The 26,938-nt window shown below is 42.4% G+C and overlaps 1 protein-coding gene and 1 non-coding gene across 2 annotated transcripts; both read left to right on the top strand.

Annotated features, from left to right (window-relative positions):
* On the top strand, positions 1-25,827 carry LOC149752695 (uncharacterized). Its single transcript, XM_089925695.1, has 3 exons — positions 1-457; positions 797-1,086; positions 25,546-25,827. Exons 1-3 carry the CDS (start codon positions 1-3, stop codon positions 25,825-25,827), a joined length of 1,029 nt encoding a protein of 342 aa, XP_089781821.1.
* Positions 6,296-6,404, top strand: LOC120108972 (small nucleolar RNA R71). The gene has a single exon (XR_005510063.1). It is a non-coding gene; the product is annotated as a small nucleolar RNA R71 (small nucleolar RNA).
* Positions 25,828-26,938: the final 1,111 nt, after the last annotated feature.

Genomic DNA, 26,938 nt, shown 5'->3' with positions numbered 1-26,938 from the left:
ATGGAGGACCGAGATGGGTTGATTCTGGACCATGGGTTGATCCGTGTGCCCACCGATTCAGCCATGCGACAGGTATTGATCCAGCACTTCCATGATACTCCTTTTGCTAGACACGAGGGACTTTTCAGGACTTACAAGAGGCTGAGCCAGAGCTGTACGTGGGTAGGCATGAAGGCAGCAGTCAGAGCTTATGTACAGCAATGCGATGTGTGCCAAAGGGCGAAGGCGGATTCACTGCGACCTGCGGGTCTACTTCAGCCTTTACTGATTTCTGATCTGGTTTGGGAGGATGTGTTGATGGACTTCATTGAGGGGCTGCCATTAGTTCGAGGGTACTCAGTGATCATGGTCGTTGTGGACCGCCTCAGCAAGTATGCCCACTTTTCGGCGCTCGCACATCCATTTTCTGCTCGACGGGTGGCAGAGGTCTACATACGGGACATTGCTCGATTACATGGTATGCCTCGGACTATTGTTTTTGATCGTGACCGCATTTTTATTAGCGCATTCTGGCAGGCTTACTTCAAACAGCAAGGGACGAAGCTTGCCATGAGCTCGGCTTACCACCCTCAGACCGATGGGCAGACGGAGGTGGTAAACCGCTGCATCGAGCAGTACTTGCGTTGTATGATTGGTGATCGGCCCCGAGAGTGGCTTTCTTATTTACCTTGGGCCGAGTATTCGTACAACACCGCTTTCCACTCAGCCATAGAGATGACACCCTTTGAGGCGGTGTATGGACGAGTACCACCGACGCTGCGAGTTTATGATCCACTGTCACATGCGGACCGGACAGAGGCAGATTTTGAGCTCTTAGACCGCGATGCTACCTTATGGCGGTTAAAGTTTCACATAACGGCTGCGCAGAACAGGATGAAGCAGCTGCATGATCGGAAGCACAAAGATCCAGTATACGAGGTGGGCGACTGGGTATACGTCAAGGTGCAGCCTTATCGACAGTTGACACTGCGGCCTATGGCGAACCAGAAGCTCTCTCATCGCTTCTACGGGCCCTTTCAGATATTGGAGCGCATTGGACCCGTGGCGTATCGCTTGGACTTGCCGACTACATCGAGAGTTCATCCGGTATTCCATGTGTCACTTCTGAGGGCCCGGCTTGGACCCAAGACATCTGTCGGCCCAATCATACATGAGCCACCGGAGGACGAGGTAGTGGAGCCGGTTCGAGTGCTGGCGAAGCGCAGAATATGAGTAGAAGGACGACTGGAAACCCAGATATTAGTGGAGTGGCTGGGGAGAGCAGCAGACCAGGCTACATGGGAGTTTGAGACTGAGATACTTGATCGTTTTCCTGACTTCCGACCTTGAGGACAAGGTTAAGGAAGCGTGGTGGAGTGATGCGGTTGGATCCACTAGACCACCTCGGACTTAATCATTTGGTTATTTTTGCTATTGAGTCCTTGATGTTAATTTTATTTCAGCATAGCCTTGCTCGGGCTAGCCGACTTGGCCTTTATTGGAGTCGCTTTTGGTTTAGTTGTTTCTTAAATTCAATTAGATCAAATCAAGTTAAGGGGTCAGGTAGCCATCTATAAATAGATGTGGTGAGCACCTATTTCAGCATGCAAAAATTAGTTGAAAGGCTTTTGCCCTAGCTCTCTTCCCTTCTCTCTTCTCTTCTTGCGACGCCTTCCCCCTCTCCCTAGGCCGCCGTCCGAGGCCCCCATCCAAGGCCGCCGCCCCCTCCTTCATCCGGCTGCACCACCTCTGTCCCGAGAGGCCAGCCACCTTCTCCCTCTTCTTCCTCTCCTCCTTGATCCCTTCCAGCCTCTACAAACAACTCCATCCCGTCGGATTATCAGCCCGTCCTTCCCTACGCAGTCATGAGTCAGAGGCTGATATCTCAAGATCTCGATGTCCTCTCTAGACCCACGACCTACCGCTGGAAATCTAATGCGGAGATCTACAACATATCCAAAATTGAGATCGATCTGACAGACGGATCTTCAGAAATTGTGTCTGCAATCAGGTCGGAACCATCTTTCCAGAAATCAAGAAGAGTCAAGAATCTTGAGATACGGATCAAATTCTATCGGATCGCATCATACGCTTGATCTCTCGATTGGCTAACTCTACCTGGCCACTGGTTTATGGATGATATGGGGTAGCAATTCTATGGGTGACACCATATTTTTTCAATAAGGTTTCGAAAGGCTTATTACAAAAGTGTTTTCCACCGTCACTCATTATGATTTTAGGCATCCCAAATCGTGAAAAAATATTTTCTTTTAAAAACTTCAGGACAGGTTTGTGATCATTGGTCCTACAAGCGACAGCTTCTACCCATTTTGACACATACTCGACACCAACTAAAATGTATTCATATCCGAAAGACGGTGGGAATGGTCCCATAAAATCGATGCCCCAACAATCGAAAATTTTGATAATAGTAATGGGTTGAAGAGGCATCATCTGCCTACGAGTTAGACTTCCAATACGTTGACATGGATCACATGTCCTGCAGAACTCGTGGGCATCTTTGAACATAGTAGGCCAATAGAAACTACATTGCAAGACCTTTGCAACAGTTTTCTTAGAGGCAAAGTGTCCACCACAAGCATCAGTATGGCAGAAAGAGAGTACGCTTTGTATATCATGATCCGGTATGCATCGTCTAAAGATTTGATCATTGCAATATTTAAATAAATAGGGTTCGTCATAGTAATAATTCTTTACTTCGCGCAAGAAAATTTTTCTATCGGTCGACCCCCAATGCTCCGGAATCCGGTTCGTAACAAGAAAATTTACAATGTCAGCGTACCATGGCACAATAGAGAGTGCAAACAACTGTTCTTCAGGAAATGAGTCCTTGATGGAAAACTGTGGCACCGAATCATTAAAAACTAATCGTGATAAATGGTCAGCAACCACATTCTCTACTCCTTTTTTATCTTTGATAGTGATGTCAAATTCTTGGAGTAGAAGTATCCATCGTATTAAGCGTGGTTTGGCCTCTTTCTTATCCAACAAATATTTTAGTGCCGCATGGTCCGTGAAGATAACAATAGGAGCACCAAGGATATAAGAGCGAAATTTATCTGAGGCAAATACTACTGCAAGCAATTCCTTCTCGGTGGTAGTGTAATTCATTTGAGCATCGTTTAAGGTTTTGCTTGCATAGTAAATGACATATGGCTTATTATCCTTGCGTTGTCCTAGGACAGCTCCTATCGCATAGTCGCTAGCGTCGCACATAATCTCAAAAGGTAATGACCAATCAGGTGGTCGCACGATGGGTGCAGTGCTAAGCATAGACTTCAACTTTTCGAATGCCTCCTGACATGTTTCAGTCCAATTGAACGGTGTATCAAGGGTTAGGAGGTTACATAATGGTCGAGCTATGACACTAAAGTCCTTGATAAACCTCCTATAAAATCCGGCGTGACCCAAAAATGATCTAACATCTTTAACCGTCTTGGGTGCAGGTAGCTTAGCAATTAAATCTATCTTAGCTCTATCTACTTCCATGCCCTTCGATGAAACAATATGTCCTAGGACAATTCCTTTTGGTACCATGAAGTGGCATTTCTCCCAATTCAATATCAAATTCTTTTCCATACATTGAGCTAAAACGGCTTGTAAATGTGACAGACAATCATCAAATGTGTCGCCAAAAACGGAGAAGTCGTCCATGAACACTTCCAAAAATTTCTCGATCATGTCTTCAAAGATGCTGAGCATGCATCTTTGGAATGTTGCAGGTGCATTATACAACCTAAATGGCATTCATCGGAAAGCAAATGTGCCAAAAGGACAAGTGAAGGTAGTCTTCTCTTGATCTTCTGATGAAATTTCAATTTGATAGTATCCCGAATAGCCATCGAGAAAACAATAGAAATCATGCCCTGCAACTCTCTCCAACACTTGGTCTAGGAAGGGTAGAGGAAAGTGATCCTTTCGTGTGACCAAATTCAGCTTTCGGTAGTCAACACACATGCGCCAACTCGTCGGAACACGAGTTGGAACTAGTTCACCTTGTTCATTTTCTACTACCGTCAAACCCGACTTCTTAGGCACGACTTGAGTAGGGCTTACCCACTTGCTGTCGAAAATTGGGTATATAATACCCACATCAAGCAACTTGAGGACTTCCATCTTAACCACATCCCTCATCGTAGAATTCAACCTGCGTTGCATTTGCCTTGTGGTTTTGGCATTGTCCTCCAAATATATCCGGTGCGTGCAAATTAAAGGGCTAATCCCCTTCAAGTCGGCAATAGACCACCCTAAAGCTCCTTTATGATTCTTTAGAACATCAAGTAATTTTCTTTCTTGGCCATGATTAAGATCAGACGAGATAATTATAGGGTAAGCGTCCTCGGGTCCAAGAAAGGCATACTTGAGTTCCTTCGATAAAGGTTTTAACTCGAGCTTAGGCACTTGCTCATGGGATGGTACTATCTTTGCTTCTCGACGTAGCAACTGTTCAAATTTTTCTACTTTTGGTCTCCACCCATTGATCATCATGGTGTTCGAAAAATTCATACTAGGTTTGACCAACAAATCATCTTCATTGGTGCCATTAGAACACCAATCAATTAAACTATCGTCGGATGGATCGTTAAATGCTTCAGCTAACAAGTATTCCTCCGCGATGGTTTCAACCCAATCAACCTCCTTATTCTCTTCGTGATCATTGGGTTGCTTGCAAACATTAAAAATGTTCAGTTCTAAGGTTATGTTACCAAAAGAAAGCTTCATGATGCCATTCCTACAATTAATCAATACATTAGAAGTTGCAAGGAATGGACGTCCTAAAATGACCGGAATCTGAGACTGTGAGTTTGAAGCCGGATGTGTGTCCAATACGATAAAATCGACAGAAAAGTAGAACTTGTCTACTTGGACTAATACATCCTCGATAATCCTCCTTGGAATTTTAACTGACCTGTCAGCTAATTGCAAAGTGACGGTGGTTGGCTTCAACTCACCTAAACCAAGTTGCTCATATACAGAATATGGCAACAAATTCACACTCGCCCCTAAATCTAACAATGCTCGCTCTATCCTAAAGTTGCCTATGATGCATGAGATGGTTGGGCAACCTGGATCCTTAAATTTAGGAAGAATGTTGTGCTGCAAAATAGCACTCACATTTTCAGTTAAAAATGCCTTCTTCTTAACATTTAATCGGCGCTTGACAGTACACAAGTCCTTCAAAAATTTGGCATATGAGGGTACTTGTTTGATTAAATCAAGAAGAGGTATGTTGATCTTTACTTGTTTAAAAAGCTCAAGAATTTCAGAATTAGGTTCGAGCTTTTGCAACGGCTTTAACCGTTGTGGAAAAGGTGGAGAAAAAGGACATTCAACTTTCTTGGTAGAAGTTGGGACCTCAACTTCTTCTTTGTCCCTTTCATCGACTTTGGGAGCATCAGAATTAGAAGTGACCTGCGGTCTCAATGGGATGGTCTGATCGATGACTTTTCCATTACGCAAAGTCATAATGCTTTTTGCATGTTCTGTATTCGAACTAGAAGGAGTCGTATTATTACTACCGTACACTTGTGGGTTAGGTTGGGGTTGAGCTGGAAGCTTATCTTTCTCTTGGGTACTTAGGACGGTAGTCAACATTGACAATTGGTTCCTTATATCTTCAAAATTTTGAGTATTTTGAGCATTGATATTAGCTTGACCTTGTAGAAAAGTTTGTATAGATTGCAAGGTATCCTCGATATTCGGCTTTTGGGAGGATGGTGATGCAAAAGTAGGATGTGTAGGTGGAGGAGTTGAATGGTGTAACAGTTGAGGATGATCATTTCTCCACCTAAAATTTGGATGATTCTTCCAACCAGGGTTATAGGTATTCGAGTATGGATCGTTATAAGGCTTTTGGTAGGAGTTCATAGCATTTGCTTGATCATGCAAGACTTCTTTGAATGCCGGTATGGTGGGGCAATCTGTAGTGGTATGACCCGACATATCGCAGATACCACAATACTCGTTTCTAAGCTCTATAGTCTTGATAGGCTCAACCTTCCTAAGCTCAATTTCTTCTACTTTTCTAGTGAGGGCTGCCATTTTAGCATGAAGATCATCCTCAGTTCTGAGGTTGTAAAGGCCTCCCTGTACAGAGCTAATAGGCTTAGGTAAAGACTTATTGTTTCTATCCCCGTTATCCCAAAGTTGGGCAGTTTCAGCAAGGGAATCCAAATACTCCCCTGCCTCATCAGGTTGTTTTTCTAAAAATCTACCATTACACATGGTCTCTACAAATTGTTTCAATTGTGGAGATAAACCTTCATAAAAGAAACTAATAGTTCTCCAAGTTTCGAACCCGTGATGAGGGCATGAGAGAAGAAGGTCTTTAAATCTTTCCCAACATTCATAAAATGTTTCATTATCTTTTTGTTGGAAATTGCTAATATGTCTTTTTAAAAAATTGGTCCTTTGTGTGGGAAAGAATTTCTTTAAAAATTCTCTCTACATATCTTGCCAAGTTCTTATTGATCTAGGTCGCAACGAGTTTAGCCATGTTTTGGCCTTATCTTTTAGAGAGAAAGGAAACAATGTCAGCTTGAGGACATCCTCGGTGACGTTTGGCACTCTAAATGTAATGCTCAATTCTTCAAAATCTTTTAAATAAAGATACAGACTCTCGGACTCTAACCCGTGGAACTTGGGCAGCAATTGAATTACCCCCGGTTTGATGTCAAAATGTCCTACATTATCAGAAAAAATTATGCATGAAGGCTGACTAGTCCTAGCCGGTTGTAGGTATTGTCTTAGAGTCATAACATGGGATTCTCGTTCTCGATTGTGGTGACTCCCCGCATCTTCATCTAAATCAGCCATCTCACAAGGTGTGAGATACTGCGAAGAAATTTTAAGGATGTGTCCTAAGGGATGATCTAAAGTTGTACGACTTAATCGACCGGTGTCGTCCTTATTCCACTTTAGCATGCAAAATATTTCCCACTCTTTTTTTTAAAAAAAAATTAATAAATATTAGTACCAACTAAAGATTTCCTAAAACAAGAATCTATTCACAATCAAACATGCAACAAAACATTACACCTCAATTTCTAATGTTTTTTTCTTAAATTTTTAGACAGCTCCTAACTGGTTTGAAGAGGACACCTAAGCCTCCAATCCGGTCTAATGAACCGAGTTGACCAGGTAAGCTCCCAGGTAAGTGGAGGGGTCACGATGCATTCGCAAAGGTCCCACTTAAAACCCACTTGCCTCGAACAGATGAACTGTCTCCCTTATAGAGACAAAGCTTGCCTAGACATCAACTAAGCCACAGAGCAAAATTGGTGCAACTTTCAGTAGTCTTCGTCCTATTGAGCTCGAATGTCCTTAGGGGCCAACGTCTAGTTGATTTTAGTTAAGCTTAGAATATTTATGCACTGGGGTGATTTTTTGGCTAAGGACGAGTGATGAAATTCCGACCTTATCTTTTTAAATGGGTTCAGCCCTTAGAATATTTTATGCTGATGCCTTATACTATATGCAACAATCAAGAGATTTTTTTTTTTAATGTTTTATGACATGACATTAAATTTTATTGAATAGGTGATCAAGCAAATTATTTATTTATTTTTTAAAATTTTATGAGTTGAAGTTTGAAATTTGAATTCTGAAATTTGAAATTTAAAATTTGAAATTTTAGGTTTTTTTTTCTCTTTTTTTTTCTTCAATTTTCAATTAGCAACAAGGGTTAATGAGATATAATAAAATTCTGATTCTAAAAAAATTAAATACAGAAAATTCAAAACAAAAATTAGCAAGGTTTTATATTAATCTAATGGTCTTAAAAGTCTCAGAATGTCAATCAGACTGTTCAGATTATTGAACAATGTGTCTTGCACTAGCTGACCAAATTTGATTCAAATCAGACGGCTACTTTCTATGATATCAGAGTTTGATGCAGACTGTGTAGGGAATTAAAAATAGTAGTAAAGATTTTTTTTTTTCAAAAGACAAATACTAACTACTAAGGTACTAATTAAATCTAAAATTATACTAATAACTCAGCCGTTCTCCGGCAACGGCACCAAAAACTTGGTGCAAAAATAAAACTGTTCTCCCAAGTGCAGGAGAATCGCACAAGTAGTATAACTTGAAAGTCCGAGGTCGATTCCTCAGGGAACGATCTATGGATTATTAGCGTAATCTTTCGATGTAATTTTTAGTTGATCTTTAGAAATTAAAAGCAGAGAATAATATGTGATTAAACAACGTTCAAGAATATAGATAAGGCTAGGGATCCGGAATGCTCCTTGACAATGTAACTTTCAACAAATAGACTCGGCGATTCTTGATTAAGGATTAATATGATAGGGTAGTTCTAATCATGGAGTATACAATCGGAAAACATGAATTAAACATCCAAGTATTTATCGTGCCCGTTATGTCTACGACAAATCAAGCATCGAAATAATCCATGCATCAATATATATAAACCATGCAAGATCTATCTAATAAATAAATATGCAAGAACCCAAAACATACCAATGGATATAAAACAATTAAAATTAAAGTTTAGAGTGTACTTGATGAAAGCAACACGACAAGGGTTCATCCATCACCCTTTGCCAAAGGAATTAGCAAGCCATTACAAACATCACCATCTCTCCCTTTTTCACTCTCTTTTTTTTATTTCTTTTTTTTTTCTTTTCAGAAACAGGGGATGCCCTGTTTCTTCTTTTCAATTACAGGGCTCGGCTCCCCTCCTCTTCCTTCCGATCTTTTCCTTCAACCCCAGCTGGCCACCCTTCTTCCTCCCGAATGAGAGCTATATAGTGGCGTTCGATCCCCCTTGAGCACACGCGGTGGAGATGGAAGGAAATGGAGGGGAATCTCAAACGTTGATCGTGAGCGGATCTGGCGCTGACCGAAATCCGAGGTCTCAGTTTTGGGAGGAAGAAGGGGGCGTTGATCGCTGGCTCACGGATGGCTGCAGGCGGGATTGAATGCATGAGAGGCGTGGGAGACAGATGAGGCATGAAACCATCACGGACCGCTGGGATTTGTTGGAAGGAGGAACGCTGGAATGATGCAAATCCCAACTAGCTGCAAGGTATGGAAAGCTCGGACGTGAGGTTGGAGATGGACGGCTGGATGCTGGATCTCGGACGCGTGGGAGGTGCCGGAAAGATGGCCGCTGCTGTGAATGCGGGATAGGCTGCTAGAAAGATGGATCGGAAGGAATGGGTGCTGATCTCGGCTGGGAGGACGAGATCAGTGGCACTTTGGGTGTTCTAGGATGAGACGCGGCAGATGGCTGGGATCGATTGGTGCCTCGAGCCGATCGCGGTAGCTGGAGCTGGAGGGTGAGCGGACGGCTGCGGGATTGAAGCTTGGAATGCAGTGAAGACGGGGTGGCTGGGACGGGCTGATGGGAGGCGCTGATCTTGGTGGGCACTCGTTGGATGCGGCGTTGGAAGGAGCTGGTCGCTGGTTCACTGCGTGGATCACGGAGGGTTGGATGCTTCCCCTGCTTCGATGCTGGGATGGAAGGCTGATGCGGAAACCAACTCAACAAGCTGCAAGATGGCTGAGCTTGCACACTTTGCGTTGGGCTACTGGGAATCGGTTGCAGTGAACTGGTCGGCTGAACTTAGCCTCCTTCAAGTGTGCAACTGGGGTTGACTCATACGGTTGGCTGGTCATCCGTGGTGGTGCATCTTTTTGGACCTAATGCACATTTTTGCTTTGATTTACAATCACCTGCACCTTACAAAAATATAATATAAATACAATACTTTTATCATTATTTGTTAGCAATAATACTAATTTAAGTGATATGTAATTCGCACTTTTGTGCTCTCATCATGCATCTTATTCAAAAGTTACTTTCATTTTCCTTGAATGTCTTATAGAATGATTTGATTCAAAATCTAGATTTTTATCTGTACTTCATTGGTAAATCATTTATTTTGAAAATAAATTGAAATGGATTCCATTTATCTCAGTATCAAAAATTTATTTTGGAATCCACTAATGAGCTCTTGTTGGCTTGCACTTTAGTGTTTCAATCCTATGCCCAACTCATCTTGCTTGATTTTGATGCCTTGACTTTTAAAAGAAGCAAGAGAATTATCAACAAAATTCTAAACTTTATGTATGCTCAAAGATATATCATGAAAGAACATTGACTTCATTAAGAATCATCAATTCAACATAATCTTATATTTTTCGAGAATATAAGCTTTGATCTTATACTATATTCTGAAAAATTAATTAGATTGCTCTCAGGTTGCTATATGATTAATATGTTTGGAAAAAGAGTTTAAATGAAAATTTTTTGTTATTAAAGATCTTTCAAATGAAAAAAATATATATATATTTGGATGTTCATTCGTGCCTTACTTGAATATCATTCTTGATACTCCTTGAAATAACTTGGCAAAGATTCCATCTGCAATTAATTTGAAAACTATTTTTGGAATCTACATTTAGAGATCTCTTTTGGCTCGTATCTCAAATGTCTCATTCTTATAGCCAAACTTTTCATCCTTGATCTCCTTATAATTTGCACTGAAATCATCTTAATTAGCTATGATCTATGCTCATTAATCTTATCCTGACATTATTGCCTTGAATGACATGATTCATATTCTTGCAATAATTTGAATGAAAATTAGAAGTACAATAAGGGGAGAAATATGCTTAATATTTCATTATCTTGCAACCTTTTTGATGTTGTCAAAAAGGAGGAGAAATATTTGAGTATATGCTCATAATGCTTTATATTTTTAATTGAATACAAATCAGCTTAGATTGAAATATGTTGATTGTGTTAAGATGCTTAAATCTAAAGCATTATCATGAAGTATGTTTCAAATATGCATGTTTTAATGCATGTTTTATACTTCATGCAACTTAGCTATGCATTAGTTCTAGAACACAATTTATTTTATATTGCATATATTCCAAGTTTTGTCATCATTAAAAAGGGGAAGATTGCTGACCCAAAGATTGATTTTGATGATCACAAAACCTTGAAGTATAATTACTAATGTTTGTGTTGCAAGAAGAAAGATATTTGTTTTGCAAGGAACATAACAAGTTGGAAAAATACAAGAAGGCCTCAAAAGCTCTCAAAAAAAATTGGAAGAAAGCCACACTTTATTGGCCCAAGATTCAAGTTCAAAGGATTCAAGTTGGAGGAGCAAATTCAAAGAAAAATTCAAAAGAACAGTCCTAAAGTCGACTCCTGGAAGTTCAGAGTCGACTCTAGCACTCTGGAGTTTCAAAGAACAGTGCTCGAGTCGACTCCTACTGTTCACGAGCCGACTCCAGCAGAAAACAGTTTTCAGTGCTACAGTGCTCGAGCCGACTCCTACTATTTACGAGCCAACTCCAGCTACAGTGCCGAGCCGACTCCTACTTCATTCGAGCCGTCTCTCTCAGTCAGGACAGAAAGTAGTTTTCATCGCTATAGTTCTCGAGCTGACTCCAACTATAGTGCGAGCTGACTCCAGCTACAGTGCCGAGCAGACTCCTATTTATGAGTCGACTCCTGCTTCAACCGAGTTGACTCGAGCATGCTGGAAGGCATAACGGCTAGTTTTCTTCACGGCTCCAATGGCTAGTTTTTCACTCCCGACGGCTCTATTTCTTCTCTAACGGCCAGGAGAAGCTTTTCACATATTCTTAAGGGTATATATTCATGGAAACACCAAAAAGACGATAAGAGGACAAGCTCCACAAGATCAAATCCTTCAAGAATCCAAAAAGAGAGAGCATAACGCAAAATCCACAAAAAGGGGCCAAATGTTTGAGCAAGAAGTGAGCTATTCAAGTTAGGATCAATCAGAGCATATACCAAGAGCCTCAAGATCACATCCTCAACCTCAACCAATTGGTGAAGAGCTTCAAAGATCAACAACTTCACCAATCCGAGTTTTGCTCCTTTTTCGTTTATGTTTTATATTTTGAGCTTAACTCTAGTATGCTTTAATTTCTTCAACTCTTGCACTTGTAAAGGTTCTTCCAAATCTAAATTGGAAGTTGTTGAATTAGGAGGATTCAACAAGGAAAGAGGTTTTGGTTGGTGAGCCTTTGGGAAAACCAACTGGGTTGTTTGTGAGCCCGAAAAACAAACCGTGTAGAGGTTTTGGTTGGTGAGCCTTTGGAAAAATCAACTAGGTTGTTTGTGAGCCTGGAAAACAAACCGTATAAAGGTTTTGGTTGGTGAAACTTTGAGAAAACCAACTGGGTTTGTTGTGATCCTAGAAAAACAACGAGTTAGGTTGTGAACTCGTAAAACAACCACACTGTAATCAGGGAGATTATAGTGAAAATCCCAAGAAGGCTTGGGGAGTGGACGTAGGTGCAGTTGGCACCGAACCACTATACTTATGTTGTGTTTGTGATGCTTCTTTGTTGTCTAACTTTCTCACTTACATACTTAGATAAATTGTTTGCTTAACTCTTATCCGCGCATCCTTTAGTTGCAAGCAATTTGTTTAATCAAGTCTCATTTAATAAAATTGCATTAAGATTCATTGTATTGAATTGCATGCTTGGGCAAACTTAGACTAATCTTTTATTGAGTCCGCTGCTTTATAGTTTCAATTTTGATTAGATTAGAATCAAACTGTTGCTAAGTTTAAATTCCATTGGGCATCCATACAACTTAGCTTAATTAATTCTAAAGTTTTGAAGTAGTTGAAAAGTTTTTTAAAGACCCAATTCTCCCCCCCTCTTGGGCTATATCTACTGGGTAACAAGTGGTATCAGAGCAAGTGCTCTCTTATTATTTGTAGTCTTAACCAACTAGAGCTAAAGATTATGGCAGCCTCGCAAAATGGGCTATTCACTGAGGGACTTTCCACAAACAGACCCCCACTGTTTGATGGAACAAACTATATTCAATGGAAAGCTAGAATAAAAATCTTTACTCAATCACAAAACTATGAGTTATGGAATGTCATAATAAATAGCCTATACGCACCCACAAAATTGATTGAAAGTGTTGCTGGAAATTGGACCCGAGGGCGACCGTCGACTGAGGAGGAGGAGGAGCTCCGGGAGGGCTTGGTGAACGGCGGCGATCCAGCGATATGCGGCGTCCTCCGGGGGACCTGCAAGAAGCCGGTGGCCGGGTTTATTCGGCGCCGGCCCTCCGATGCTTAAGTCAGAGAGGGCAAGCATATGAACAGAGGTAGAAGTAAATAGTCAGAATTTTTCCTCCCCCACTCAAACGGAGAGGTTCCCCTTTTATAGAGGGGGCTGGGTTACCTTTGATGTGACGGGGCAAATGGTCTGTCGTACGATTGGGCATGCAGTAGAAATTAATGCCCGATCATGTGAATCAATGCTGTTACTGTTAGAGATTAGGCCGGAGCTCTTAAGTCACCGTGGAGTCATGCCACCATTCGTAACCAAGCAGATTTGCCGTAAGAAGCTTGAGGTCCGTAGGCAACGGAAGCCATACGCTTTAATTGTTGAGTAGGCTGAGGACCTGCAGGTGCCATACGCTTTGATGGTTGAGTGAACAGGATACTGTTGGGTTTTTCAGTGCCCTAGGGCGCAGCGGAAGATATGGGATTATAAAATTTTCTTATAAAACCCATTATATGAAATCCTAATAAGCCAAGATCGCCTTAATAGTATAACCAAATAATGTAGAAAATATAATCTTGGTATTGAAGAATACCTATCACGCTATATCCAATATGTCTGAAGATGTCCTAAGGTGCCCAAATGTTCACCCTCCGATGTTGATCCACACAGGAATGGGTTCAAGACTCTAGCTCCACCAAAACTTGATTCTAATTGTTCAATCCTTCCAAAGGATTTAATTGGCTGATTTTCCTTCACTTCCTTCTTCCTTTCTACCTCTAAAACATTCACTAGCCTTTTTGTCCTAAAGAAGACCCTCTTATCTTGGGTTAGGACAAAAGAGAGAGGCTTGTAAGAAAGAAGGGATAAGGGAGAGAGAAGGAGAGGCTTTTTCTTGGATGATCTTTAGAACCCCAAGGCACCTCCTTATTTATAAGAGATGGAGGGATGCATCATAAAGGGATGCATCCCATCCACACACCTCATCATGATGAGGCATGTGCCAAGAGAGGCATCCCATCATGATGGGGTGCTAAGGAGAAGGGTGTATCAACTTTTTTATCATGTCTCCCTCTTAAATCCTGATGATCCAAGGGCCCAAATGCAGTGAACCAAAGCCAATGGTCCAGATCTAGGCACCATCTAATGGTCCAGATCAAGGCATCATCATCCAGGGTGCCATCCAATGGTCCAGAAGCAAGATGCCATCATCGATGGTCCAGATTCAGGCGCTGAGGAACGGTCCAGATCTTTCATCCAGGGAGCCATCCAGTGGTCCAGATTCAGGCGCTGACCAATAGTCCAGATATTTCATCCAGAGAGCCATCCAGTGGTCCAGATTCAGGCGCTGACCAATGGTCCAGATCCTTCATCCAGGAATCCATCCAATGGTCCAGATGAAGGCGCCAACCAGTGGACCAGATCCTTCATCCAGGAAGCGATCCAATGGTCCAGAAGTGAAGGCCCTATCAAACCCAATCCAATTGGGTTTAACCAACTTAAAGAAAACATTAAACCTAATCAAATCAGGTCTAATTAAAGCCAAATGGGTTCCAACTCTTGGCTAACCCATATTAGGTCATGATCTAATCATATTAGATCAACCTAACCTAAGAATCATATTCGAATTTAATTTGAATCAGGAGCTAGGGTTTGCAACATGTGCTAGCATGTTCATCTTGCAAACATGATCTAATCCAATTAGACCCTTGATCAATTCCCTTGTGTGTGACCCATTGGGTTCCTTATCTTAGCCAGCAGTAGGTGCAGGTGCAAGTTGACCTAACCTGATTAGAATACCTCTAATCTAATTTAGGTTCAATTTAGTGCTAAACCTGACTTAGCAATCAGAACCTTTCTGATGCTTTGATCTAATCAAACTCTTTGATCCAATCAACCCACAAGACATGATTGACGTCTAGCAACGTATCACGTCTACCCGAAAGATGAGGAATGTATTGGACAAATCCAAACATACCCTTCGGTGGCAAGTTACTGTACAATTCAATCCCTCAGTCATACTACATCCTGAATAAGTGCATGAGTATGGATCAATATCAAACTCAATCACTTATTCATGTCTCTCTCAATCTTTTATATGATAATTCAAACAATGAAACATTAGAAACTCTTTCTAATATTCATTTTGCTTTGATCAAAGGCTTCTTGAATCATCATAAGATTAGAGTAAGTAGGATGTTACCTTCTCTTACTAGAAGTGACTGATTCCTTGTTGACCTACTCACAATCTTCGTACAAAATCCACCATATCCAGAATACCCCGTACACAACGCAATGTCGTAAATGAGGGTAAACCAAAACATAGCTTCAAGTGCACAAGGTACCATAGTGATCTCAGGTCTAAGGATCACTTGCACAACTCCCACTATGAGAACCATCTTTTGATAATTAAGTAAGAATCCATAAGATGTTCTCATGGCTGGTCATTTCAGTGAACTCATTCCTCTAATGAGCACCCACATCTTTGTATTAGTGTCTCACACAAGTGATTATGAGATCAATCACCCTCTATATTGAGCATACATAAGATGTGCCAGTCTTTCCGGTAATATTGATCCCCGACTCAATATACCAATTTGACTGGGAATATTCTAAATTAGGATTTTAGGTCTCACTGGTATGATCTCATCATAACCCTAAAACCAATGTCCTAATTTATGGGGTTCATCATCCAATAATAAAATAGATAAGCAGCAAATGATGAAACACAATGCCTTTATTGATATATATCGAGTGTCAAAGTACATGATTTGGAGGATTACAAAAAGAAACCCATCAAATGATTGGCTTATAGGGCATCTACTCTTTCAATCTCCCACTTGCACTAAAGCCAATCGCCCTTATATTTTAACCCCATACAATCGAGGTGACGATTGAATTGCTGCTGTGGTAGAGCTTTAGTAAATGGGTCTGCTATATTGTTCTTTGTGTCGACTCGTTCAATCTTGACGTCTTGTCTTTCGATTATCTCTCGAAAAAGGTGGAAGCATCTCAAAATGTGCTTGGATCTATGATGAGACCTTGGTTCCTTAGCTTGTGCAACAGCTCCAGTGTTATCGCAATAAACTGGGACTGGTCCGGCAATCTCAGGAACTACATCCAGCTCTGTGATGAACTTTTCATCCAGACTGCTTCCTTAGCAGCTTCACTAATAGCTATGTATTCTGCCTCAGTAGTTGAGTCAGCTACAGTTTGTTGTTTGGAACTTTTCCAACTCACAGCTCCACCATTCAAAGTGAAGATATATCCAGAGACTGACTTGCTATCATCTGGATCAGATTGAAAGCTAGAATCTGAATAGCCTTCTAGTTTCAATTCTGATCCTCCAAAAATTAAAAAAACATCTCTAGTCCTTCTCAAGTATTTGAGAATGCTTTTCACAATTTTCCAATGATCCTTCCCGGAATCTGCCTGAAATCTACTTACCATACCCAAGGCATAAGCTACATCAGGCCTAGTACATAACATAGCATACATGATCGACCCTACTGCCGAAGCATAGGGAATAGAACTCATTCTATTCCTCTCTTCAGTTGTCTTAGGAGACATCTTCCTAGAGAGTTGTATGCCATGTCCTATGGGTAAGAAACCTTTCTTACTTCCATCCATGCTGAACCTCTTCAGCACATTATCAATGTACCTAGACTGGGACAAACCTAGCATCCTTTTAGATCTATCTCTATAGATCCTTATACCAAGTATATAGGATGCTTCACCCAAGTCTTTCATGGAAAATTTCTTTGATAACCAAGTCTTGACCGATTGCATCATTGGAACATCATTTCCAATGACCAATATATCGTCCACATATAATATCAAGAAGACAATAGCACTCCCACTAGTCTTCTTGTACACACAAGGTTCATCTATATTTTTAATGAAGCCAAACTCTTTGACTATCATGTCAAAATGGATGTTCCAACTCCTAGATGCCTGCTTTAATCCATAAATGGATTTCTTAAGCCTACATACTTGATTTGCTCTCCCTCTTGAGACAAATCCCTCTGGCTGTGTCATATAAACCTCTTCCTCAAGGTGACCATTAAGAAAGGCGGTTTTGACATCTATCTGCCATATCTCATAATCATAGTATGCAGCTATAGCAAGCATAATCCGAATAGATTTGAGCATAGCTACTGGCGAAAAAGTTTCATCATAATCAATACCTTGTTTTTGTCTGAAACCTTTTGCCACTAGCTTGGCCTTATAGGTTTCTACTTGGCTATCAGCTTCTATCTTCTTCTTGTATACCCATTTGCACCCTATTGGAATCACTCCCTCAGGTGCATCAACCAAAGTCCACACTTGGTTTGTATACATAGAATCTATCTCGGATTTCATGGCGTCTAGCCATCTGTCAGAGTCCCTACTCTTGCCAGCTTCCGAATAGGTCAGAGGGTCATCGTTATCAATGATGTGGGCTTCATCATTCTCAATGATAAATCCATACCTCTCAGGTGCATTTTGCACTCTTTCTAACCTTCGGAGAGCAGTGTGTAGTGGCTGTACCTCTTCCATGGGTACATCTGGTTGAGGATTATTATGTGTCTCACCTTGTAGGTCTTGAACTTCATCAAGTTCAATTCTTCTATCCTTGCCCTTTTCTAAGAAAAACTCTTTTTCCAAGAAAGTGGCATGCCTAGCAACAAATACCTTTTGTTCGGTAGGATCATAGAAGATATATCCTAAACTGTCTTTAGGATAACCTACAAATGTACACTTGTCTGATCTAGCACTTAGCTTATGTCCAAAATTTCTTTTGACATAAGCATGACAACCCCATATCTTAAGATACTTAAGATTAGGTTTCTTTCCTTTTCATATCTCATATGGAGTGCTAGATACAGACTTAGATGGTACTCTATTTAATACTAATGTAGCAGTTTCTAGGGCATGTCTCCAGAAGAAAATTGGAAGATTTGTGAAGCACATCATGGACCGTACCATGTCTAATAAGGTACGATTCCTCCTTTCGGCTACACCATTTAATTATGGCGTATTTGGAGGTGTCCATTCAGAGAGTATATCCTTTAATTTAAGATAATCTAAAAATTCACTAGAAAGGTATTCTCCTCCTCGATCAGATCGTAGGATTTTAATACACTTTTCAGTTTGTTTTTCGACCATACTTTGATACTCTTTAAATTTATCAAAGGCTTCGGATTTATGTTTCATTAGATATACAAAACCGAACCTTGATAAGTCATCAGTAAATGTGATGAAGTAAGAGTATCCACCTCTAGCTGGAGTTGATATAGGACCGCACATATCAGTGTGTACGAGTTCTAACAACTCACTTGCCCTTTCTCCATGTCCCGAGAATGGAGACTTGGTCATTTTACCCATAAGACAAGATTCACAAGTTCCTAATGATTCAAAATCATAAGGGTCAAAGAATTTATCTTTATACAACTTGTGTAACCTTGTCTCACTAATATGACCTAATCGGTAATGCCAGAGGAGGGTATTATTAATATTTTCTCTTTTTCTTTTATTATCTTTGCCAATATAAAACATAACATTATTAAGACATAATACTAAAAGACCATTTTCCATAGTGCCATGACAATAATACTCATTAGATAAAGAAATAGAGCAACCATTGCTCTTTCCATTTATTTCGAATCCTTTCTTAAGCAACAAAGGAATTGAAATTACATTTCTAATAATTTTTGGCATAAAATAACAGTCTTCTAGCTTCAAGAACTTTCTGGAGGGTAGCTCCAGTATGTAGGTGCCAATAGCTTCAGCCTGGATGGATTCTCCTCCAGCGCCATATAGCTCGAAGTCACCTTTCTTCAGTCTTCTAATTTTCTACAGTCCATGCAAAGATTTGCATATGTGAGAACCACAACCGGTATCCAATACCCATGAATTAGAATCAGAAGAACTTAATGTCATATTGGCATATAATAAAAACATACCTTTTGATGCAACACTTGCATCAGGCTTCACACTTGCAAGAAAGCTCTTGCAGTTCCTTTTCCAATGCCCCGTCTTGCCGCAGTGGAAACAGGTACCGGGTCCAGAGATTTTCTTTTCCTTCTTCTTTTTGATGCGACTCTTAGGGTTTAATTTTTTCTTTGAACCCTTGTTGCCCGACTTCTTCTTTGAGCTCTCACCAACAAGAAGGATCGGACCCTTGTCCTTCTTGATGTGAGACTCTGCTGTTTTCAGCATATTTAGAAGCTCAGGCAGGGAGAAATTCAGTTTGTTCATGTGATAATTCACGACAAACTGCGAGAATGAGTTGGGTAGTGATTGCAGGATCAAATCCTGACTGAGCTCATTGTCCATAGCAAAACCAAGTTGACTTAATCGAGTGATTAAGTCTATAACCTTTAAACAGTGGTCTTGCACAGACGATCCCTCGATCATTCTAGCACGGAACAATTATTTAGATATCTCATATCTAGCAGTTCTGCTCTGCTCACCATATAACTCCTTTAAGTTAAGCAGTATGGAGTGAGTATCCATGCTATCATGCTGCCTCTGCAATTCATTATTCATAGAAGCAAGCATGATACATTTGACAGTCAAACTGTCATTTTTCCACATACGATATGTGGCCAATTCCTCCTCAGTTGCATCTTCCCCTGCTGACCCTAGGTCAGGGGTTTCAAGAATGTAGGAAAGTTTTTCTTGTGTGAGAACAATCTTTAAATTCCTCAACCAATCCACATAGTTGGGACCAGTCAATTGTTTGTATCTAAGATACCTCTAAGTGAGAGTGAAGATGCCATTTTTGCAGAATTAATCTATAATTACAAAGAACACTAATATAAACAGACAAATCATGATGACATGTATTCAATCAGACAAGGACTTTTATCTAATTGTTACTCCCACTATTTTTATCGAATATCATAATCCTCAAGTATGATGAACGAGAAAATACTAATTTTCTTAGTGGGGTTGAGATCCAAATTCCTTATAAAAGACCTTGTGGGAATCACAACAAGCCCTTATAAGTTCAAAGGTAGGAAACTCTTTCCAATTGCATCCCATGCAATTCCCAACTTTATTCTCTCCTCTAGCACACATATAGTCTTGTGGGAATCACAACAAACTATTGTGTCTTGTTAAGTCAAACCCTTCATTTTTATACAGTCATATTTGAATAATGCTGCCCTTGTGGGAATCACAACAAGGCAACATATTAAAATATGCCACATGCATCATATGCACCAAGATATTACAATATCAATCCCTAATACTAGCCTTGTGGGAATCACAACAAGCTAGCGTAGATATTGACATAATAATATCTAAGCATGAAGGAAGGACCTTTATAGTGTTATATATCAGCAATTAGCTTTTCCATGGAGGTCAATCAAATAGTTGGCCAGGTAAGCAGATGGAAGGCTCTCCTTACTTAGTAAGGTCCTAATTAAATAACCACCTGTAGCCTCTTTCCTAGACACCAACTTAGTCAATTGATTCAGAATGGCTCAGCTTAAAGCAATTAACACTACGACTTAATTATGAATTTAGTGAGGGCTTTCAAATAGTAGTATCTTACTAACATTAAGCTCAACCATAAAGGACAATCAAATAATTAGCCAGGAAAGCAGGTGGGAGGCACCCCTCACTCAGAGAGTGAGGTCCTAATTAAGTAACCACCTGTGGCTTCCTTCCTAGACACCAACTGAGTCGATTGTTCCAGAATGGGTCAGCCCAAAGTTTTCATACTACTATATTGGTCTCATTGCACATTCTATAATTTAGTACTAGCAATTATACTGTGCTACAACATGAATATAACACTATCTCATAGCATAAACTAATCATGCATACAAACAACCTAGCTATCTCATAGCATCAAGATAATAGCATGTATTATCATTTGGTTAAACTGATTAAGGGTGGCTCTGATACCACTGTTGGATTTTTCAGTGCCCTAGGGCGCAGCGGAAGATATGGGATTATAAAATTTTCTTATAAAACCCATTATATGAAACCCTAATAAGCCAAGATCGCCTTAATAGTATAACCAAATAATGTAGAAAATATAATCTTGGTATAGAAGAATACCTATCACGCTATATCCAATATGTCTGAAGATGTCCTAAGGTGCCCAAATGTTCACCCTCCGATGTTGATCCACACAGGAATGGGTTCAAGAATCTAGCTCCACCAAAACTTGATTCTAATTGTTCAATCCTTCCAAAGGATTTAATTGGCTGATTTTCCTTCACTTCCTTCTTCCTTTCTACCTCTAAAACATTCACTAGCCTTTTTGTCCTAAAGAAGACCCTCTTATCTTGGGTTAGGACAAAAGAGAGAGGCTTGTAAGAAAGAAGGGATAAGGGAGAGAGAAGGAGAGGCTTTTTCTTGGATGATCTTTAGAACCCTAAGGCACCTCCTTATTTATAAGAGATGGAGGAATGCATCATAAAGGGATACATCCCATCCACACACCTCATCATGATGAGGCATGTGCCAAGAGAGGCATCCCATCATGATGGGGTGCTAAGGAGAAGGGTGTATCAACTTCTTTATCATGTCTCCCTCTTAAATCCTGATGATCCAAGGGCCCAAATGCAGTGAACCAAAGCCAATGGTCCAGATCTAGGCACCATCTAATGGTCCAGATCAAGGCATCATCATCCAGGGTGCCATCCAATGGTCCAGAAGCAAGATGCCATCATCGATGGTCCAGATTCAGGCGCTGAGGAACGGTCCAGATCTTTCATCCAGAGAGCCATCCAGTGGTCCAGATTCAGGCGCTGACCAATGGTCCAGATATTTCATCCAGAGAGCCATCCAGTGGTCCAGATTCAGGCGCTGACCAATGGTCCAGATCCTTCATCCAGGAATCCATCCAATGGTCCAGATGAAGGCGCCAACCAGTGAACCAGATCCTTCATCCAGGAAGCGATCCAATGGTTCAGAAGTGAAGGCCCTATCAAACCCAATCCAATTGGGTTTAACCAACTTAAAGAAAACATTAAACCTAATCAAATCAGGTCTAATTAAAGCCAAATGGGTTCCAACTCTTGGCTAACCCATATTAGGTCATGATCTAATCATATTAGATCAACCTAACCTAAGAATCATATTCGAATTTAATTTGAATCAGGAGCTAGGGTTTGCAACATGTGCTAGCATGTTCATCTTGCAAACATGATCTAATCCAATTAGACCCTTGATCAATTCCCTTGTGTGTGACCCATTGGGTTCCTTATCTTAGCCAGCAGTAGGTGCAGGTGCAAGTTGACCTAACCTGATTAGAATACCTCTAATCTAATTTAGGTTCAATTTAGTGCTAAACCTGACTTAGCAATCAGAACCTTTCTGATGCTTTGATCTAATCAAACTCTTTGATCCGATCAACCCACAAGACATGATTGACGTCTAGCAACGTATCACGTCTACCCGAAGGATGAGGAATGTATTGGACAAATCCAAACATACCCTTCAGTGGCAAGTTACTGTACAATTCAATCCCTCAGTCATACTACATCCTGAATAAGTGCATGAGTATGGATCAATATTAAACTCAATCACTTATTCATGTCTCTCTCAATCTTTTATATGATAATTCAAACAATGAAACATTAGAAACTCTTTCTAATATTCATTTTGCTTTGATCAAAGGCTTCTTGAATCATCATAAGATTAGAGTAAGTAGGATGTTACCTTCTCTTACTAGAAGTGACTGATTCCTTGTTGACCTACTCACAATCTTCATACAAAATCCACCATATCCAGAATACCCCGTACACAACGCAATGTCGTAAATGAGGGTAAACCAAAACATAGCTTTAAGTGCACAAGGTACCATAGTGATCTCAGGTCTAAGGATCACTTGCACAACTCCCACTATGAGAACCATCTTTTGATAATTAAGTAAGAATCCATAAGATGTTCTCATGGCTGGTCATTTCAGTGAACTCATTCCTCTAATGAGCACCCACATCTTTGTATTAGTGTCTCACACAAGTGATTATGAGATCAATCACCCTCTATATTGAGCATACATAAGATGTGCCAGTCTTTCCGGTAATATTGATCCCCGACTCAATATACCAATTTGACTGGGAATATTCTAAATTAGGATTTTAGGATTTTAAGTCTCACTGGTATGATCTCATCATAATCCTAAAACCAATGTCCTAATTTATGGGGTTCATCATCCAATAATAAAATAGATAAGCAGCAAATGATGAAACACAATGCCTTTATTGATATATATCGAGTGTCAAAGTACATGATTTGGAGGATTACAAAGAGAAACCCATCAAATGATTGGCTTATAGGGCATCTACTCTTTCAGATACCTGCAGGACCCATACACATTAATTGTTGACAAAGGTAAAACGTAGTCTTTCGGTCGTGCTGCGGGGGGGATGTGACCTCAGCGCGCAGGTCGGGCGTCCTTAGGTTGGTAGAGCTATTCGGGTGCTTCCAGGTCGGAGGGACTGCTCGACCGTCTACAGGTCGAAAGGGGTCTGCTCGGTCGGCCCTGCTCGAAGGGGTCTGCTCGGTCGGCCCCTGCTCGGGGGGGACCTGCTCGACCGGCCCCTGCTCGAAGGGGTCTGCTCGGGCAAGCGTGGCGACATATTTTTCCCCCAGCACTACCCTCCGACTTCCGAATTTGAGCTGCTCGCAGATTCGAGCGCGAGAAGTGGTTTTGGCTGCGTTAATGTGGATTAGAAAAATTTTGAATTATCACGCGCTTCAAGGCGCCTTTAATGGGCGGCATCTCCTTTTTCGGAAACGTTTCATCAGAGAAGTACCTTTTCATTTTTCGAAGCGTCCTTGCGTCGTGGGTTCATGATGAGACCACACGATCCGACGAGGCACTTCGATATTTGAAGGGTCATCTCGAATTGAATGCAGCGCATTAATTCTCAGGGTTGGCACGTGTCATGATCTGCGCGGAGAGCAGCGCTCCGCTTCGCAGATCTGGGCCGTCAGAGGGGTTTATATATAAATCCCTCCTTGGCCATTTCTGATTTCTCTCATCGTCTTCATCCTCTTCCCATTTCCTTTCCAGCCCGAAGCAGTCGATCTTCCATCACTTCCGGCGAACTCCCACAGGTGTCCCCCTTTTCATCTGCTCGGAACCCCTTTTTCTCCCCTCTTCCTCCTTCTTTTTCCTAATGGGTCTTGGTCCGAGTGAAATCGGATCCACGATGAGTGAGCTAGAGGTTGAGATGGCCGAGGAGTGATTTTTTCCTCGGCGAGGGTTCCGTTTGGAACCCGCCGGGTTGGGGGATCAGGTAGCGAACCCCCCGGTAGGTCGGATCGGAGTGTACTTGGAGGCACTCTGGGCCGGCCTACGGTTTCCCCTCCATGGGTTTGTAAACGAGTTGCTCGGAGAGTACCAACTCGTCCCGGCGCAACTTGCTCCGAACGCATGGAGGACAATTATCGGGTTCTTGTCCCTGTGCATGGCATACGGGATCCCAACTTCCGTGAACATCTTCCGGCAGCTCTTCATGTTGAAGTCCAATCTGGGAGATGGGGAGTGGCTCTATATCGCCCTTCGGGCGGGTCGGCCGCTCCTCCAGGGCGCTCCATCGTCCATTCATGAGTGGAAGAAAAAGTTCTTCTTTTTGGGTTCCGAGCGGACGTGGGGGTTCGACCCTAGGTGGAGGCAGAGCCGACTCAGAACCGCCAACAAGCTCCCCAGGCATTCCTCGCACGAGCAGGGGATTCTTAACGCCGTTCGCGGCCTCGAGGACGGCATTCTTCTGAGCAGCCTCGTGAGCGAGGACGCTCTAGTCAATGTCGGTCTGAGCTCGGCGCGTCCTCAGAGTAAGGGCAGTAATAGAAAGGTTTCCTTCTTTTTCTTCGCAATATTTTGCGAACTTATCTTGCTCGTCCTTGCAGATATTGCGAAGATGGTGACCAAGAGCGAAGCCTTGTACGCTCGGTTCCGAAAGAGGGCTGCCGAGCTCGGAGGAGAGCCGCTCGAGCCGAAGAAAAAGGCCAAGGTCTCGGTTGACGGGGCCGCCGAGAAGAGCGCTCTTCAGATTGGGTCCTCCGAAGCTACTCGGAGGGGAGGCTCGAGCTCCAAGCCTGGGAGCTCGGCTGGAGCCACTATGGCGCTTGCATGCCCGGCGCCAATTTCATAGGTCCCCCCTCGGTCGCCTGTCCGATCCGAGCGCCCGGCATCCGAGCCGGGCAGCAGCCGAGGGGCTGTGAGACCGCCCTCTTCGAAAGCGACAAGGCCCAGCCTCTCCGACCCACCGGAGGATGAAGGCCAACAAGAAAGGCGGCCTTACGCTCCGAAATGGGCGGTGTTCGAGGGCGACTCAGCCCTCGAAAATGTTGAGACGGCACGGCAGATCTTCCGCATCGCGCTTCTTCCAGCCGACAGGGCAAAAATTTAGGCCATGAGCCTGAATAATTTTTTGGAGTCAACTCGCCTCTCTGCCATTTGGGTAAGCTTATTTTTATTCGTTTTTTATTTTAGCTTTTGCGCTCTTAGCTTTTATGCTTTAATTTTGGCCCAACCTTTCCTTTGCCTTACAGCACCTCCACGAGATCGATACTTTGATATCGCTCGGCGCAGACTACAAGGACCGAGCTCGTCGGTGTTCACGAGCCCAAGAGGAGGCCGAGAAAAAGCTCGCGGAGGTGGAACTCCAAAAGGAGGAGCTTCTGCTCCGGGTGGGGGCCGGCGAGGACGAGATTAAGCTCCTATCCATGGTGCTTGAGGAGGAGAAGGCCGCCAATGCTCTGACCAGGTCAGAGCTGTGGTCCACTGGGGCTCGCCTGGCGGAGGCGCAATCTTTGCTCGCCATCCGCGAGTAGAGAGTAAAGGAAGTAGAGCGAAAGGCCGAGCAGCTCGAAGCTCGAGAAAAAGAGGCCCAAGAACGGGCTCAGGATGCCGTCCGGCTCTTCCGAGAATCAAAAGAGTTTCATGAGCTGCTCGAGGAGGAAGCCGTGAACGGCCTTATCCAAGGGTTCAACAACTTTCGCAATCAACTGCGCCAGCTCTGCCCCGATTTCGATCCCAATCTACTTCAGCCTGGAGCTGGAGCCGAAGGCCTCGGGCCGGGGTCGGGTGAAACGGCCGGAGAGGCAGCTCCGGAGGCTGCCCCGGAAGAAGCTACTCGGGGAACCGCTCCCGAGGGTGTCGCGGCTATCCCCGATGTCGCGCCCAAGAGCACCAAAGGCGGCGAGGTCGGGGCCACTGCCGAAGGAGGTCCGACGGTTGAAGCCATCGAGGTCATCGAAGTCGAGCCTGGAGAGATTTCGGCTGAAGATGCCATGGCACCTGCCTCTTAAGGCTTTTTGTACTCTCTTTCCTTTTTTGTAACAAAAGGTCGGCCCTTGTTTATTGCATGGCCGAACCTTAATTTTGTACTTGGCCTCCGGGCTTTTGAATGGAAATATTCCTTTCCAACTTCGTTCAGTTCTTTTATAGTTCACTGTTTAGCTGACGTTTCTCCAAGACTCTGCTGCTCGGGTTCCCGAAATGCTAAGACACTTTAGATCGAAAAAATGCCCAAGCTTGCCAAGCTCCTAAGCTTGAGCCGCAGATTCGCGGTCATAGAGCTCGGGGCCCCAATTGCGGGGCGTCGCGCTCTAATCGTCTTATTAGGTAACTAGCCTCTGGCTCAAATCATTGAACCCCCCGAGCTCGGGATTAAATTTTGCCGAGCTGCAGGAAAACCGAACTAGGGTTCGTGTGGGTGGGTTCGATGAGATTTCAGCTCGTAATCGGCTCGGCGGAGGACCCCGATATTGGCCGGGATTCTCATTTACATATCCAACATAAGAATGAATGGAATATGCATATTGAATAAGACAGGCGCCGATCAGAACGTACCTTCTCGGGGTTATATGCCTCGCGCCGCGAATTATTCTTAGAAGTACCTCAGTTTGTCGTAGAGGACGACCTCAAGCTTGATCCGAAGCA

This window comes from Phoenix dactylifera, chromosome 10, assembly GCF_051530095.1.
Source record: "Phoenix dactylifera cultivar Ajwa chromosome 10, Ajwa_hap1_PhDact_Kaust_v1.1, whole genome shotgun sequence".
NCBI lineage: Eukaryota > Viridiplantae > Streptophyta > Magnoliopsida > Arecales > Arecaceae > Phoenix > Phoenix dactylifera.
This window is presented reverse-complemented; position numbering and strand designations above follow the sequence as displayed.

What these genes read in the sequence shown, in the direction of transcription:
- LOC149752695 (XM_089925695.1), top strand. Translation starts at nt 1, where the DNA reads ATGGAGGACCGAGATGGGTTGATTCTGGACCATGGGTTGATCCGTGTG. An exon ending in GGACATTGCTCGATTACATG is followed by an intron (nt 458 to 796) that starts GTATGCCTCGGA and finishes CGGACCGGACAG; the next exon opens with AGGCAGATTTTGAGCTCTTA. An exon ending in CTACATCGAGAGTTCATCCG is followed by an intron (nt 1,087 to 25,545) that starts GTATTCCATGTG and finishes TTTGCCTTACAG; the next exon opens with CACCTCCACGAGATCGATAC.